Genomic DNA, 17,819 nt, shown 5'->3' with positions numbered 1-17,819 from the left:
TTGAATGTCCTCCAGCTGCTCCGGCTGTCGGCTCCTGCTGCCGAGAAACAATAATTAGACACTTGTGTGCAACGCGTGCGCACGCGTGTGTGTGTGCACACATGTCCAGGATGAAGGAGATGGGCAGGTGGAGACCTCTGGTCCAGGGGTCTGAGTCTGGGAACACTCACACATTTACACAGTCACACACACTCATAGACACTCACAGGTAGTCACACACACATACAGCTGCACCCCCCCACACACACACTCACACAGTCACACATACTCACACCCTTCCCCCAGCAGACCCCAGCCTGTTCAGTGTTGGCTCCCAAGCCCACCCAGACCTGACTCCCTTCCAGCTCTGCAGCCCTCACCTGAAAATGGTTCTGCTCACAGCCTGGGGGTCGAGACCCAGGGCACCATGGCCTCTGGTGAAGCCCCCCCTCTCAATCAGAGGGTGCCTGGCCCCTCCCTCTCTAGCTTTACTCACCTTGGCCCTTTGCAGCCTGAATGAGGAGACCTATTTATAGCAGCCGGCATATGGACCTGCTGAATTCTCACTCAGACATATGCTGGAAAGCTTGGCACAGCCACACGCAGCTCCAGGCCCGCCCAGCCCTGCGCCACACCAGGGGTCTCTAGGACCCTGAATCTTGGGGATTTAGGTGGGGGCTGCTGCAGAAGGAACCCCAGCATTGCCGAGTCAGTCACTTCTGGCCCCCAGGGCTGCCTGGGAAGGTCCCTCAAGCGCCCTCTTCACCCACCTGCTCCTGAAAACAGACCAGTGGGTGGCTGGAGGAGGAGCTTGCTGGGAACCCAGCCCAGGCCCCAGACCAGAGAGGGCAGGCCTGCTGGTCCAGGCTCAGGTGAGGTAGGGGCCCATCCCTGGGAGCAGCTCTGGGGCCTCAGAGCCACTAGAATGCCCCTGACTCGGAGGGCCCTTTGACCCCTGGACGAGGCCTGTGTTTTGACATCTTGTGTCTTCTGGGGACGCCACACATTTGCTGAGTCAGGAACTGTAATTGGTTCTTTCCATGAGCCGTGCACTTCGTTCTCCCAGGGTCATGTTACAGACGGCCAGTGACAGAATCAAGGTACAGATAAGGCTCCTGTGACCCCAGAGTGAGCCCTTGACCTCATCCTCTTCCAACAGGGGAGAGAATAAATAGTGAGAGAATGAAGGCGTGAGAGAATGCAGGGGCCAGTGACCAGGGACAAGGGCTGTGGCCACAGGTTTTTGGGCCAGGGTGGGGGGTGCGAGACTCTGGAGCTGCCTCTGCCTCCCTGACATCTGAATGCCAGAGCAGGCAGCCTGGTCTCCTTCCCAGGGCTAGCTGGAAATAAATGACGGACAAGGCCTTACGCTGGGGGGAAGAGGGGGACCCGAGGGAGTGGGGGCTGCCTCCTTAGGATCTGACTTCCCAAAGACCCCAGAAGTGGGGCTGAATCCTCCCTTTGCTCTTTTCCATTGTGGGGTCAGGGAGAAAACTTCTAGGATGATCCTGGGTGGCCCCCGGCTGGCTCTGCAGCCTCTAACCAGGCCTCTTTCCTCCTGACTCTTATTCAACTCCTGACTCTGATCTCTGCCTGACTCTGGGTCTCACCTGGGTGGAGGCTCCAGCTGTGGCCCCCAGCATGCATTCGTACCCCCTTGGGCTTGGGAGCACTGTGGGTGGGGCTTGTGGGGGGAGGCTATGAAAGGGGCTCAGTGCCTGGTGTCTGGCTGAGTCTCCTCTTCCATGACTGTGATCTTCAGGAGGAAGTACCACCCCCTCAAATGCTCCTTTTTGGGCCTCAGAACTAATGAGAGGCCAGCCCAGATCCCAGGTGCCTCCCCACAACTTCACTTCCTGCCTTCCCCGCCCCCGTGTTGGGAGACAGGCTCACCCTTGGAGCCCCAAGCAGGCATGGAAATAGAAAACCCCAGGACTCCCACATCCAGTTGTCTTCATGGTGTCTGCACCCCTGTCACCATTCCAGCCCCTCCCACCCCCACCCAAAGCATCTCAGTGACTAACAGGAGAGTAGCCTCTTCCAGATCAATCCATTCTTGGCCTTTCGCTATAATTAATGTTTGCTGTGTTATTAGATTGATTTTTTATGGACTCTGAGTGCCAGGGAGGATTTACAGAGCTGGCCAAGTGAGCAGGGGGCAGTGCAGGGGTGGGGGCGGGAGGGCGTGCCGTACTCAAGCCCTCCTAAGTCTAGGTTTAGCTCACAGCCCCTTTGAGAACGATGCCACCCCAATTTTAAGGCTCCCCCAGGTCTGGTCCCACTTCCTGGACTTTGCTTAAAGCCTCCCCCACCTCTGGATCTTAGGACATGGAGAGGCACACACGGCCCTTATTGAGCTGCCACATGGCATTTGTTTTCTCATGGGGGCCCCTCAGTGAGGCTGCAAGAGAAGATGCTCCCATTTTTCAGAAGAGATTGATTTGCCAGTGCTGGGAACCTAACCTAAGTCCAGGATCTGATCCCATCCCGATGCCACCGCCTGTGGGGGAAGTGCTAGTCAGGGCTCCCCACTACCCTATGTGTCCACAAACGCCGTGTTCCTTTCTGTAAGCTGTTAGTGGGTATCACAAGGCCCATCAGTCAAAGCACCTGCCTGGGGCACAGCAGGGCCCAAGCCACATGCAGCTCCAGACCACTGCCCTGTGAGAGAGTGTTGACCCGCCTTCCCTGACCCCAGAACCACAGGCACCCCTTCTCAACTTCCAGCTTTGCTGCAGCATCTCTCAGATCCTGCCCTTGGGGTGGATCCTCTGGACAGGGGCCCTCCCCACCGTCTAGTTCTGCTTGCTCAATGACACTTAATATCCTGTTATCTGTTGCTGGATAATACAAGCCCCCATGGTTTGCTCCCGGTTCTGTGGGGTGGGCTTTGAGATGGGACTCAGTAAGCAGACATCTGTGTGGCCGGGGGCCCCTGGCTGTGGCCCCTTCACTCCCAAGCCAGACAGCTCTTTCTGGATGGAAAATTCCCCCTTGTGGCTTGAGATTCTTCCTACACAGCTTTGCACAGCATGTCTGCTGTGGAGGGCCTGCTCCTCATAAACCAGGAGGTCTCCATCAAAAGTGCTCCTTGTCTGAGTGGTTGCCTCTGCCAGGACAGATCACCCTGGTAGAAGTGAGAATGACCCCAAACCAGCAAAGCCAGCACAGGAAATGAAATGCCAGTGGATTGCACCCAGGAATACAGGATCGAAATTCCTCAATAATACACAAATCCAATTCCACAGAATATTAGAGATAATCTACTATGATTATGTAGGATTTATCCAAAGAATTCAAAGATGGCTTAATATTAGAAAAATCTATTAATATAATACATAGTATCAGCAGGTCAGCCGCAATGCCACATTAATAAATGACGAACAGCATGTGATAAAAGCCAATGCCAGTTTCTGATTTTAAAGTAACTGCTAAAAATAGAACTGGAAAGGCATTTTTCTATCACAAAAATCTGTCTCACTTCAACAGCCAGAATCATTCTAAATAGTGAGATTTTTAATGATTCTGATTCAAAAACTTTATTAAAAAAAAACCCAACAGTGCCCCTTATCATTGTCCAGAACCTCTAGACATAGCAATAAGACACGAAACAGAATTAAATGGGATGACTACAGGAAAAAAAAATTGTAATTATTTGCAGACAATATGATTTGAGACCTTAGAGGCCCAGGAGAACCAACTGAAAAAATAATTTAATATGAGAACTGAGTGAAGGTCGGGGGCTGGATAGAAAACAAACCTCCACAAATCAATAATTTTCATCTGTACCAGCAACTACTAGTTGGAAAACATAATGAAATAAATGGTCCCCACTCACAATGACAACAAAACCCCCCACAGAATACCCAGGAATAAATTTACAAGAAAAATTTAGGATCATTATGAAAAACTCCATAAAGTTTTCCTGAGAGAGAGAAAACAAGAACAGTGATATGGGTTGTGAAGAAATATTACAAAACTGAAAGTTCTGAAATTAATTTGTAGGTTGAATGCAATTCCATCCATACCTGGGTGGTGAGTTTTGAAGATACATAGTCACTCTAAACTGGGAGACTATTCAAACAAAAAGATGGAAGAAATCTGGAAAAAGGAATGACACAGGATGCTTCCACTGGATGTGGAAGCTAATTAGAGAGTTATGAGGGCTTTCAGGGTGCTGCTTTTAGCCTCAGAAGTCAGGGAATGGACTCTCAATGGAGAGTCCAGAGACCACCCACAGGGCCATCGGGTACATAATCACCCAACTTGGGGCACTGCTCATGAAAGGGGAGCTAGTGGCAGTTCTACCTGGACAGCGGCGGGTATAGCCATGCTGCACAGTGCAGCAGTGATTACAGGTGACTGTGGATGGGATATTTTCACCAGTTCAGCCTGCAGACATTTCCTGTTGCTTCCCCTGGATGCAAGTGTGAGACCCAGCTCTGTTTGCCAAGAGCTTTCGTACTGGAATCTGACTGTGATGGAGACAGATGGGGAGTCAAATCTTTGGGGTCACAGTGGGGCAAGCCCGGCAGGTTGGGGTAACAGACATCCCACCCTGTCAGGAGTCTGAACCAACTAGAACACTTGCAGGGGGGTGGCTGAGGAGGTGCAGGGGTTAGTGTTACAGGCAGAGGAAACAGCATCATAGAGAAAACGTAAGAAATGCAGGTTGATTGCTGCCTTATAGGATAAAATGAGGGATGGTGAGGGACAGGAAAGGACCATCATCAAGGCCTGGTTGGCCCTTTGAAGACATGTGGATGCTGGAGGGCCCTGGGGAGGCATGTGAAGTTGCAGGGAGAGGTGAGGGAGAGGCCTGACCAGACCTGCTCTTTGGAAAGCATTCTCCAGGAGGGGCAGGAGATGGAGCCTCACAAATCAACCTGAGGGAACAGATTATTCAATAGACAGTGTCAGGACAATTTGTAGCCTATTTGGGGGAGGGGGATCAATTTTGATCCTTCTTTACACCAGCAAAATACAATACTTTCCAGGAGCACCGAAAGTTAAATGTGAGAATTCAAACCATAAAGACGCTAGCAGATAGAGGTGGATGACTGGTCTCAGGCTGGCTCAGGGTTCCCCAAGCCGCAAAGAAGCGGAAGCCATGTCAGGGGAAAATAAATCTATTGATTTGATGACACACAAATTACAAATGAGATGGCTGGGCCCAGGTCTGGCTGGGGTGATGGCTTCCCTTCCAGAAGCCTCTTTCCTGAGGGGTGAGCTTGAGGCTGTGGTGGAACAGGTACAGAAGGGCAGGGGTGTGTGGTGAGGTCACGCATTGCTGTGCTTTTGTTTCCAGGTGTGGGGGGATTGGTGTACGAGGAGGCTGGTGATGGAGGGGGAGCTTGTGTGGGGGTCAGGGCCTCTTGAGGTCTGAGGGAATCAATTCCTATAGGATGTAGGAATAACAAACCCTCTGGAATGTCTAGAAATGTTAGGACCCTAGGCAGGCAGAGGCAGTCCCCTGGCAGTGTTTTGTCAAATCCCCAGTGTCACAACAGAACCCTCTAGTAACACGAGAAAGGGCCCCATTTCTGATGTGGAAATACCTAGTTGTCCAGGGGCCCATGCTGGGCTGTTTCCCACCCCGTCTTTGAGTCCCCCTCCCCCCAAGCAGTACTGTTTCCCTGCACAGCGGCCACGGGTCCACACCCCAGTCACATTCCCTGCAGACGTGTCCTGACTCCGTCCTAGCCCATTTGGCATTGCTGGCACTCCTTCAACTGGACTTTGCTTTGTATTTTATTTCTCTTATTAATTTAACATTTGAGGGCTAATTGCTAATTTATAACTGTCACTCGAAAACCATGCCCAAAATCTTTAGTACAATTAATAGCAGCCAGGAAATACGCTCTGATTAAATAATCCTAGCAACGATGATGTGAGGCAGGGCCTGCTCAGCAGAGGCCTGACCGGGTGGACCCTGAGTCTGTGTAACAAAGCCTGGGAGGTGGGGTGCAGAAGGAGGGAGCTGCGCCGTGAAGGCCCCTTCCAGCAACCTGACAAGGTCCTGCCCTCTCACAGGCTGGGATTGGCGGTCAGAACAGACAGCTGCCCAGGCTTCAGGGTCATCTAAAGGGGAGTCCCAGAGTTTGGGGTCTCTTGGAGGTCAAAGTTCTATTAGAAAGAGCAGAACCAGCAAATCGCCAGCTTCAGTCTCAAACCAGTCATTCCTCAAACAATTGGAGAGATTCAGGTCAGACTAAAGATAGAACTTTCTGGCTGCCAGGGTTATTAAGGTGGATGGGGACACTGCCAGGGCTCCTAGACCCTTGCCTGGCTTCAGTGACATGCTTCCTAATGGCAGAGGCTGAACCGGTGTTTCTGGAGCGGGTCACGTAGCATCCCTTATTCCCAGAGGCCAGCCACCCACCCTTATCCCCACGTCCCTGCCAGCGCCTGAGCAGCAAACCATTGCAAAGTGATTTCTCCCTCCAACGATGCCATACATCATGTTTTTTAATTTAAAAAGATGCCCAGTGGAAGCATAACAGACCATTAAATGTTTGGGTCCCTAATTAACTCCAGAGCAGCCTGGAGCCTCAGGGCCAGGAGGGAGGCGGGCTGGAGCGTGCCGGCGTCATCCCAGGAGGCAGGACTTCAGCCCTGCCCAGAGCCCTTCCAGCTGTGTTTGCAGGCACCCCCTGCCTCCTGTCCAGGGCCAGACCTTTGAAGGTGCTAGGAGTCTGCCCCAGAGAGCCTTGGGTTCTAGCTTCCTCAGGATATTCAGGGGTGGGTCTGAAACTCGCCTCTGAAGGGCAGGGTGGTGGATGCGATGGTCTTATGACTTGCTTTCTGTGCAAAGCCTTTCCCTGTTTGTTTCCCTGTCCATCTGACTGGGTGACACTGCCTCCTGCTTTCTGGATGTTGGAGACGAGGCTCTGTATATAGTAGGCCCTCGATATGTGGGGGTTCTTGGAGGAATGAGAGGTTACCTCTGCTCACACACTTCCTGCTTGGTCAGCCTCTGGATAGGCAGGCACTCAGCATCCTTCCCAGGTGCCCACCCTTTTTACCTTTCCAGCACCTGCTGAAGCCCTGTGTCAGGCCACGGTCAGGGCCAGCAGAGAGTGGGGCTTGCCAGACCTGACCCTGTGGCCAAGTCCCAAGAAGCCAGCTCTGCTGAGTCAGCATGGCTGGGCCACCTGCCCCAAGAGCCAGTCAACCTCCTTGGATAATCAAGAGGGAAAGGAAGGGGGAGGGCACATTCTAGGTGGCAGTGAGCCCGGGGACAGCCCTTACTCAGCTCCCCTCTGTGGGCACCAGGGCAGGCAGCTAGGCTGAAGCAAAACCCACAAATTGCATTCAGCAGGTCTGCTCAGTCCACCTTAAACTATGTACCCTTTCCCCACCCACACCAAGGGGCAGCTGGAACAGAAAGATGTTTACAGAGCACCCTGTACCAGGCTGCATGCTAGAAAGCTGGTTGCCCACGAGGGAGCAACCAGTTATCTACATTTAACAGAGGAAAAACAGAGCGGTCAAGTGATTTGCACAAAGTCACACAGCCAGAGCAGGGCAGAGCCAACGTTCCCATTCTGGCCCAGCAACCTAAAGCCTATGATGGCTCTGTGCCTCTTGACACAGGCAGAGGGGTAGGCCTGCCCCACACCTGCCCTGGCTGGTCCGTGTTGTGCTGGCCACCCCGACGTGCCCATCACGGCTCCTTGGGCTCTGCGGCAGAGCCACGCTGCAGAGGCAGGCAAACATTAGCAGTAAACATGATCTATCAGCCAAACATTGGAATGGTAAGAAGTTATCGATCTCTTAACTTTCCACTCATCTCCTGTCTGCCCCGTATGCTTGGCCCAAGTTTCCCTCTGGAGGTGGAGCTTCCACTCCATCAGCAAAATCCTCAGATGGGCCCTGGCCTGGCCCCAGACTGGCCCTTGCCACTTTGTCTGGGCTAAGTGATCGAGGAGGGGAACAGTATTTTTAGACAGATGCCCTCCCGTCCCAGCATGGCCGCAGTGATTATGCAAATCCGGTCATAAGAAGTTTAAAAGTCTGGAACCACCATATTTCTTTATTTCATTAGTGGCGACACAGGCTGCAGAGTGATGTGACAGAATGAACTGGGTGCCAGCCCCACGCACACCGTCCCCCTTCCTTCCCTGGGCAACAGACAATGCAGGGAGGAGCAAGAGTACGCATGTGAGCGCTCACTGAGGGCTCTGGCTAGGGAGACCCCACGCTGGACCACTCAGCATCGGGAGAGCCCTGGGAGGCACCTCACTCAGCCCTTTGATGTTACTGGTGGGAAGGCCGAGGCCTGGAGGCAGGAAGTGGGGGGACCCAGAGCTCCACTCGTCTCCTCTGGCTCAGGCCCCGATCGCTCACCCTCTCCCGCTGTCGCCTATTCTGCACACAAGCCCAGAATGAGGTGGGAGGAGGCGCTCTCCCAGGCAAGCAGTCCCTCAGGACAAGGTCACCCCTGCTCCTTCAGCCTCGGGAGCAGGGAGGTCTAGGCAGGGGAAGTGAACCGGATCAAAGACCAGCCTCCTAGCACAGCTCAGACCTCCCTCTTGCCCCACTGGTCTCCCCACTTCCTAGAGCACCACAGGGGCCTCACTGTTCCTAAAGACCCAGCGCCTGGTGTATCTACCTGCTGTGGAAGGAACAAGTACATGGATTAGGGCATGAACACAAAGGGCTCTCCTGCCGCCCTGCCTTAAAAAGCAAGGCAGGTGGTAGACCAGATGGCCCTTTGACTCTATCTCATAAGAAATTCCACCTTGTGTCTAAGTATTTTCTGCAGCTTGTGGGATTTTGTCCCCACTTTCAGGTGCTAAAGACTCGCCCTTGACCTACCCGGGGTGGGGTGGGGGTGGGGAGGGCTGCTTCTTTAGGAAAGTTAAATTTGTTCTGTACCCAGGGTGCTTGGAAATGTTCCCTCCCTCCTGCCCATGAGCCATGTTTAAGTGGTCAGCTGCTTCCTTCTGGGGCACTGCTGCTGCTAATCCATCTCTACGGTGGGGGGCCCACCGTAGCCCCCCACCCCAGCCTGCTAGGGTGCTGCTGGTGGGGAGCTGGCTCACCTCCTCAAGCCCCCCACCAGGAGTCAGCACCTGGGAGCCTGGAGTGCTTCGCTCCAGCACCAGTGACATTTCTGCTCCAGTTTCCACCCTCCTGACAGGGAATCTGGCCTCTAAAACTGACCCTTTCTCTGCTGTGGGGGTTCCACTTCTGCCCCCAGGCCCACATCCCCAGTGATCCGGGCATGCTGTCGCCCCTCCAGTCACCACTACACCCGTTCCTTGAGAGGGAGATTGTCTTGAAATGAGGGCCGCTGAGAGAGTGCACCCTTCCCTGGAGGCTGGGCCAGACACCCCCAGGCTGCCAGGGTGTTCACGTGACTGCTCCTGCCCAGGCACCTAATAGCAGCTCATTGCTGGGCACAGGGCAGACCCTCATCAGGCCGCTGTTGGCTGAGCAAGGCGTGATGGGCCCATCCCCTTGACCAGCTGTGGGACCTGGCCAGTTCTCCTTCACCCGGCCTGGGCCATGCAGGGCATGGTGGCTATCCCAGTCCCTCTCTCTTGCAGACTGTGGTGAGGCTAGATGACGTGGTAGCTGGGAATATAGCCCACCATTCAGGGTCCCCCAGGTCCCCAGTGGCTTCAGGCTAGCCCTTTTGGCCCATGGCACAAAGGCACTTCAGGCCCACACATGCTCGAACAAGCACACACCTTCACACACCAGTGAGTGTACAGACACGCGCACCCGGGCACACACGAACACCAGGCTGGCCAGGTGCAGACACTCCCCAGCCACTTACAGCCCACCTAGATCAAGGGGCTTCTGGTCTATGTTGGGGTACCCTTTTCCTGGCTGCACCCTGCGGTGGCCCTGGCTTACACCAATGCAGGGCAAAGGTGGGGTAGGCAAGGATTAGGCCCTTAGTCCAACCTCCAGGTAGATTAGGAGACCAAGGAGACATGAAGCTAGTTTCTGTCAAGCCAGGGAATCGAACCCAGGACTTTCCTGTGCTGTGACCGGGCAGGGCCCGCCTCAGTTTCTTCCTCTAAGTGAGGTTGTTCTGTGATCCGGCACCGGCGGATCACTGGGTTTCGAGGGTTTGAAGGCCTGGCCTTTCCTGACCAGGCTGTGAGCTGCCGGCTTGGCTGCCCAGGACTGTGTGCTCTGCGGCAACTCTCTGTCTGGGGGCGGAGGTGCGTGGGGAGTGTAAGCCCTAGGCTTTCAAGGTGTGTCTTGCCGAGTGAGGACACAGTCACGCACTTCCAGTCTAGTCACTGTGTTTATGGGTGGAGGAGGCTTGGGGGAGATGTGCTGGTGCTGCGGGGGCATTTTTATCCCGAGGGTGGTGACCCCCATTTTACAGATGAGAAAACAGCTGAACCCTAGTGTGGGCTGCATCAGAACCCAACTCCTGTCTACCCGCCCCCCAGTGCTCGTGTGCGCTGCTTGGGTGGGCTCTCCCCGCAGGGAGCAATACGGGGCTCCTGCAGTATATCCCCGCAGGGAGCGGACAGCACCGGTGCATGGGAAAAAAACAAAGAAATGAGAAAAACATTAGGAAGGTAAATGCAAGCAAGGCTGACAGTGGGGTGATGGCCCGAGAGTGCTGATTCAGATTGGGGGAGCGGGGAAGACACTTGGGGGTAAAGTTGTTGGCTCTAGAATTTGAATAAGATGGAGGAGCTGGCTTTGTTCTGATGTAGACATCAGGTACAGTGTTGGGGCTGGAGGGAACAGTGGAGTGAGGGCAGGTGGCGGACCCCATCTGGCAGGGCCTGGAGGGCCTGTGTGGAGCTGGCTTCCACTCCACTTGTGGAAGAATGGATGCCATCAGGGTAGAAGTAGGGAGGGCAGGGTGCCATGGAAGGTCTCCAGGGCACTTTGCTATGGAGGGGAGAATGGTTTGGGGGTACTGGGAGACAAGGTGGGAGCCTCTGGTAAAGGTGGTGATTTTCATGAGGTGGGAAGTGATGACTCTTGTGCAGTGGCGCTGATGCTAGTGCCATGGGACTGGGAGGTGGGCACTAAGGAGGGCACATTGATCTTTGGCTTGAGGGTGTGGTGGGAGGCAGCCTTATCCGTGCGCCTGAGGCCTGGCAGAGAGAGCATTGAGTCTGCAGGAGTTGCTGTGAGGAGGAGGGCCAAGCCAGAGCCACATGGACGTTTAGAGGTCAGGGTGAGGTAGTGGGTGCAGCCGAGTGATCGGGCAGTGGCCTGAGGAGACAGGAGAAGGTAGTGACTTGGGACCCAAAACAAAGTGCTTCTGGAAGAATGGGCCATTACCTGGGCCAAATGCTGCTGTGAGGCCAAGAACGATAAAAATAGGAGCGTGCCCTTTGGAGCTGGCAAGCAAGAGGTCGCTGGTGACCTTGCTGGGAGCTGGCCCAGAGGCCATAGGGGGGACACCACACTGGGGGGCTGAGCAAAATCGATAAAGGAGGCGGCAGCTCCTCCAAGAAAATGTGCCCTGAAGGGGTGGGGCAGGGACTGGAGGGGATTCAGGATCAGTCGGGGCTGGCGGTGTTTCTGAAAGGTTCTAGAACTACACTGTCCTGTACGAGGACCACCAGCCACACTGCTCAGTAGCCTTGTGACTGCTGGCTGCTCCGACTACCGCAGAAAGTTCCATGGTGCCATCTGCTGGGAGGGGGCCAGGTTTATGACGTAACGGGTGCAGCGGAGGGACTCCAGGGCTGCAGAGGACTGGGGCACATTTGTCGGTGGTGCAGCCTCTGCAGGATAAGGGGGAGCAGCACCCCATGCCTCCTCCACCTGAGACAGCTCTTGAGTGGGATGGCGGGTGGGTGGCCAGTGTCAGCAGGTCTGTGCCCCCTTCCCGGGTGCTGCTCAGGGACAGTGTGTGTGTGAGCACTGGAATAAATGAGGGGTGTTCAGGTGGGGATTACAGGATGAGAGTGAGGTGAGCAAGCACATGAGCCCTGGGAGGAAAGGACGGTCCTGGGGACAGTCCACGGTCCCCTTAGAGCCTCTCGAGGTGATTCTGCCAGTTGCCTGGGCACCTGGGATCTTGGCTGTGCCAGACCTCATGGGGTTTCTGGAACTGTGAGGCCACATCCTGTCCCCCCACCCTGGGACTTAACTCTGATGCAGCCTGCAGTGGCACCAAGGTGAGGGGCAACAGGGCTTCCAGGGGCGAGAAGGCACCCTCTGAAACAGCCACCCAGCACCCACCCGACAGGGAGAGGGGCTCATTCCCTGGGTCACCATTGACAAGGTCTTCTCTCCAGCCTCAGTTTCTCATCTGTAAAGTGAGGTGGTGCAATCAGAGCTTTGGGGTCCCTCCAAGGTTGAGGTTGTGGAGGCTGTAGAGGGGCAGAGGCAGCTCTTCCTGGGGTGCCAACCACAAGGGGCACTCCCAGAAGATCCCTCCATTGGAAGGATTCCTCTCCCCTGCTCAACCCAGAGGGAGCCCCAGGGTGGGGCAAGCCTCATCCCCTGGGCCACACCACAGCCCCGCCTCTCTCATTGCACAGCCAGGCTCAGCCGACTGAGGAGGTTCCAGAGCATGCATGTGGAGCTCAGGGGAGGTAAGACCAGGTCTGGGCACCAGACCACCCAGCCCTCACAAGGTGCCATGCTGGAAGCTTGCATTCCTAGAGTGTCTCACTGGGGGGAGGGCGGTGCCCATGGTGGCAACAGAAAAGGGCAGCACAGGAGCCCGGGCCTCCCAGGTGCCAGCACACCCTCAGGAAGTGCGCACCCACGCTCGGGGCAAATGTAGGTCTCACTAAATGTGTTGAGAATGTAGTCACCCCTATAACCTGGCCTGTGCCCTCGTGCAGACCGACCTGTGTGTTCCCATGGCAGAGTCCAGCACGTGTACGCGTGAGCCCTGTGTGGGCGAGCACATATGCACAAGGCCTCATGTGTGTGCTGCTCTCCAGCCCCAGGCGCCAGTCAGCTCAGCAGACACCTCAGTGCCCAGGGGCCCGGGAGCCCTGTCCCTCCTGCCAGCTCCTGCCCGCGATAAGGGTTCTTTAGGCCCTGTAATCCTCCTTAACTTGACTTTGGGTTATTTTGAGCAAGAGATTAAAGGTGATTACAATCAGCAGGGCCGAGGTGCCACACTCGCTGCAGGGGCCTGCTCCATGCGCCCCCTTCCGGAGGCTCTAGTCGCTCGCCCCTCCCCCACAACACTGGCCTCTGGTAGGGCACCTTGCACATCGGAAGAAAGGCCACCCCCAGCTTGGCCCCTCCAGCCAAGGACTCTCGGCTTCTCAGGAGCCTCAGTGACAGGAATCATGGCTTCCTGCAAGGATGTGCAGACGGGGAGGGAGCCCCCGAGCTCCCCCACCCCCCAGGTGTAGGTGCTGGAGATGAAGACAGTGACAGAGATAAACTTCATATAATAGCCCCACAATTGTAGATTGTATCTCACAAGTCAGGCCCACGCACTCCCCGCCCCACCCTGCAGTCACTTCTGCTTGGGCCGAGAGAGACCCAGTGCTGTGCGGGCGTCACACGGCAGCTCTGAGCCACGGGGGCCCATGCAGCTGGGTGGTGGCCTGGCCCCCAGGCCCTCTCCCCACGCCATCTGATTTCTCCCATCTTGGTAAATCAGAAATAGGCTCTTCCCAGGAACCAGATCAAAAACCATTCTTTATGAAGTTTCCAAAGGGGGAAAAATCCATTTCACATCATTATATATTTTTCTCCTAATTTAAGCCGCTTCAGTGCAGACGAGTTGCAAATGTCAATATCAGTGAAATACACTCTGCTGGCCACCCGCCAGGCCACAGAGCTGTACAGAGGCCGCTGTAAATCCAAATATTAACAAGCAAACACACACCCATTCCTCTGTCCTGCTGGAGAAATATGAGGACCCAGGGGTGAGCCCAGAAGACCAGCAGTCCTGCTGGGAAGGGTGGCTGCGAAGAGCAGAACCCAGTGGTGTGTCCAGCCACATCTGCCCCGATGAGCCCCCATTCCTGTCTGTAGTCCCACACCCCACCCTCCCAGGTCAACAGTCAGAACCTTGATATAAGTGCCAGCACGAGGGGACAGGGGCACAGCCCTGTGCCAGAGAAGTGCATGGTCTGCCAGGGAGGAGCCAAGCAGGTGCTCTGGTGCCTCATATCACAGGGAGGAGGTAGAGTGAGGGATGGGGCAGGCAGAGGTGGGAGGGCTCAGGTGCTCCCAGGGGCTTGTTCCAGAGCCAGGTAGAATGCCACCTAGCGGGCTCATTGGGGAAACTGAGGACCCGAGGGAGCATGATGTGCCCAGGCCATGTAGTAGGAGAGCTCAGGTCCAGAACCCAGCTGTCCTGGGTACCCTTGAGAGAAGCTGAGGACCCTCGTCCAGGGGCTCAGAGTTCTCCCTCTGGGTGCCTGCAAGTGCTGACTGACCCTGCTGGGACAGAAGGCTGCAGTGTCCGACCGACACAGGAGCATCTCTAGCCAGAGCCAGCGGATGAGCACAGCTCCATGCAACACTGGTCTGGCTGGTCTCTGCGCCTCAGTATTCTCATCTGACTAATGGGTCACTGATGAGGTGGCACCTGCTGGCCAGGCAAGGTTTTTGCTTCTCTATAGGCCACCACTCCTATAGGCTTGGCTGAGCAGCTGCTGTTATTTCCACTCTGCAGAGAGGGCACAGGCAACCAGGAGATCAGAGTAGGGCCAGGGCCACCCTCCAGATATGAGCGTAACATGCTAACATACCCACGCATTCCCGTGCCCTTCCTTCTCCTGGGGCCCTTGAACGCACCTCCACTTTCTGCCAGGCAGCCTGGCTGAGCTGGACTCGGCTGTACTTGACCACTTGACCTGGGGGCAGGCCGGCCATCTCCTAACCTGCTCTCTCCTTTTTTGTCTTGCAGCAGGACCGGCTGAGCCGGAAGCACTGGGTGGAACATACAGGACACCCAGGTCAATGGGGAAGGAGGCCTCCGCGGCAGGACGTGGGTGGAAGACTCGAGGCGGCTGGCAGTGAGGGGGCGCTCTGGCACTGTGCACCATGCAGTTTGGGACAGGACACCCCTGAGCAAACAGGCCCCCTTCCCTCCTGCCCCTCTGTCCCTTCGGGGGGGTCTCCGCCCATCTCTCACCGCAGTTCCCGTGGGCAGGCTCCTAGGCAAGGGCCTCTTGCCAGGACTGTCCCAATGGCCAGCTGCCGGTGGGGTGTGCTGTGGGCGTGTGTGGCGGCCACCCTGCTGCACGCGGGCGGGCTGGCCCGCGGCGACTGCTGGCTGATCGAGGGCGACAAGGGCTTCGTGTGGCTGGCCATCTGCAGCCAGAACCAGCCGCCGTACGAGGCCATCCCACAGCAGATCAACAACACCATCGTGGACCTGCGGCTTAATGAGAACCGCATCCGCAGCGTGCAGTACGCCTCTCTCAGCCGCTTCGGGAACCTCACGTACCTCAACCTCACCAAGAACGAGATCGGCTACATCGAGGATGGAGCCTTCTCAGGTCAGTTCAACCTGCAGGTGCTGCAGCTGGGCTACAACCGGCTGCGGAACCTGACGGAGGGCGTGCTGCGCGGCCTGAGCAAGCTCGAGTACCTGTACCTGCAGGCCAACCTCATCGAGGTGGTCACGCCCAGCGCCTTCTGGGAGTGCCCCAACATCCTCAACATCGATCTGTCCATGAACCGCATCCAGCGGCTGCACAGCTCCACCTTCGCCGGCCTGTCCAAGCTCTCCGTGTGTGAGCTCTACAGCAACCCCTTCTACTGCTCCTGCGAGCTGCTGGGCTTCCTGCGCTGGCTGGCAGCCTTCACCAATGCCACACAGACCTACGACCGCATGCAGTGTGAGTCACCGCCGCTCTACTCCGGCTACTTCCTCCTGGGCCAGGGTCGCCACGGCCACCGCAGCATCCTCAGCAAGCTGCAGTCTGTCTGCACAGATGGCTCCTACGTGGCTGAGCCCCACCCAGTGCCGGGGCACTCATCCCCCGGGCGCTCACCGCCACCCCCTGTGCCCCCAGAGCCCAGCGAGGTGCCCTGTGCTGACGAGGAGTGCTTCTCGGGCGATGGCACCACGCCGCTCGTGGCCTTGCCCACGCAGGCCACCCAGGCTGAGGCCCGTCCACTCATTAAGGTCAAGCAGCTGACCCAGAACTCGGCCACCATCACGGTCCAGCTGCCCAGCCCGTTCAACCGCATGTACACGCTGGAGCATTTCAACAACAGCAAGTCGTCCACTGTGTCCAGGCTGACCAAGGCCCAAGAGGAGATCCGCCTGACCAACCTCTACACGCTCACCAACTACACCTACTGCGTGGTGTCCACCAGCTCCGGGCTGCACCACAACCACACGTGCCTCACCATCTACCTGCCCAAGCCGCCCAGCCCGCCCGGCCCCGTGCCCAGCCCCTCCACAGCCACCCACTACATCATGACCATCCTGGGCTGTCTCTTCGGCATGGTGCTGGTGCTGGGCGCCGTCTACTACTGTCTGCGCAAGCGCAGGCGTCAGGAGGAGAAGCACAAGAAGGCGGCCTCGGCGGCGGCGGCCGGCAGCCTCAAGAAGACCATCATCGAGCTCAAGTACGGGCCCGAGATGGAGGCGCCCGGCCTGGCCCCTCTGTCCCAGGGCCCGCTGCTGGGCCCTGAGGCTGTGACCCGCATCCCCTACCTGCCGGCAGCCACTGGCGAGGTAGAGCAGTACAAGCTGGTGGACAGCGGGGAGACGCCCAAGGCCAGCAAGGGCAACTACATGGAGGTGCGCACCGGGGAGCAGACGGAGCGCAGGGACTGTGAACTGGGCCGGCCGGGCCCCGACAGCCAGAGCTCGGTGGCCGAGATCTCCACCATTGCCAAGGAAGTGGACAAGGTCAACCAGATCATCAACAACTGTATTGACGCGCTCAAGTCCGAGTCCACCGCCTTCCAGGGCGGCAAGTCCGGGGCCGTGTCCACAGCTGAGCCGCAGCTCATGCTGCTGTCCGAGCCGCTGGCCGCCAAGCACGGCTTCCTGTCCCCCGTGTACAAGGACGCCTTTGGCCACGGCCTGCAGCGGCACCACAGCGTGGAGGCGGCCGGGCCCGCCCGCACCAGCACCTCGTCGGGCAGCTCCGTGCGCAGCCCGCGGGCTTTCCGCGCCGAGGCCGCCGGCATGCACAAGGCTGCGGCCGCCGAGGCCAAGTACATCGAGAAGGGCTCACCTGCCGCCGACGCCATCCTCACTGTGACACCTGCCGCCGCGGTGCTGCGGGCCGAGGCCGAGAAGGGCCGCCCGTACGGCGAGCACCGGCACTCCTACCCCGGCTCCCACCCGGCCCAGCCGCCCGTGCCGCCCTTGCCCCCGCCCCACGACAGCCTGGGGGGCCGCAAGGCATCCATCCTGGAGCCCCTGACCCGGCCCCGCCCCCGAGACCTGGCCTACTCGCAGCTGTCCCCGCAGTACCACAACCTGAGCTACTCCTCCAGCCCCGAGTACGCCTGCCGGGCCTCCCAGAGCATCTGGGGGCGCTTCAGACTGAGCCGCCGGCGGCACAAGGACGACGAGGAGTTCATGGCGGCCGGCCATGCCCTGCGCAAAAAGGTTCAGTTCGCCAAAGATGAGGATCTGCACGACATCCTGGACTACTGGAAGGGTGTGTCGGCCCAGCACAAGTCCTGAGCCCCAGGCCAGGCGCCCGGTGCCCGCGCCCCCTCCCGCGCTCACCCCGAAACTCGTGACGCCCACTGGACCAAAAAGGACACAAATCCACTGCAGCTATTTGTAACCCAGAGACTCTTACCATGAAATGAAACCACATGCACACCCCACACCCCCACACACCCCCCCACACGCACACACGCACCAGGTGCAGCACTGCTGAAGCCTGGGGCCCGCAGAGAAAGCAGGGCGGGGGGTGCTGACAGTCATGAGAATGAACCCT

At 57.2% G+C, this 17,819-nt stretch overlaps 1 protein-coding gene across 1 annotated transcript; it reads left to right on the top strand.

Moving 5' to 3' along the window:
* Positions 1-15,088: 15,088 nt before the first annotated feature.
* On the top strand, positions 15,089-17,557 carry ELFN1 (extracellular leucine rich repeat and fibronectin type III domain containing 1; the record flags this gene model as incomplete). The annotated part of the gene is made up of 1 exon (XM_084251529.1): positions 15,089-17,557. The coding sequence occupies one exon, from the start codon at positions 15,089-15,091 to the stop codon at positions 17,555-17,557; it is 2,469 nt and encodes an 822-aa protein (XP_084107655.1).
* Between the last annotated feature and the right edge of the window lie 262 nt (positions 17,558-17,819).

The sequence above is a fragment of the Talpa europaea genome (genome assembly GCF_964194135.1).
Source record: "Talpa europaea genome assembly, chromosome: 12".
Classification (NCBI taxonomy): domain Eukaryota; kingdom Metazoa; phylum Chordata; class Mammalia; order Eulipotyphla; family Talpidae; genus Talpa; species Talpa europaea.
The sequence above is the reverse complement of the archived record's forward strand: the minus strand, read 5'-3'. Positions and strand labels throughout refer to the sequence as shown.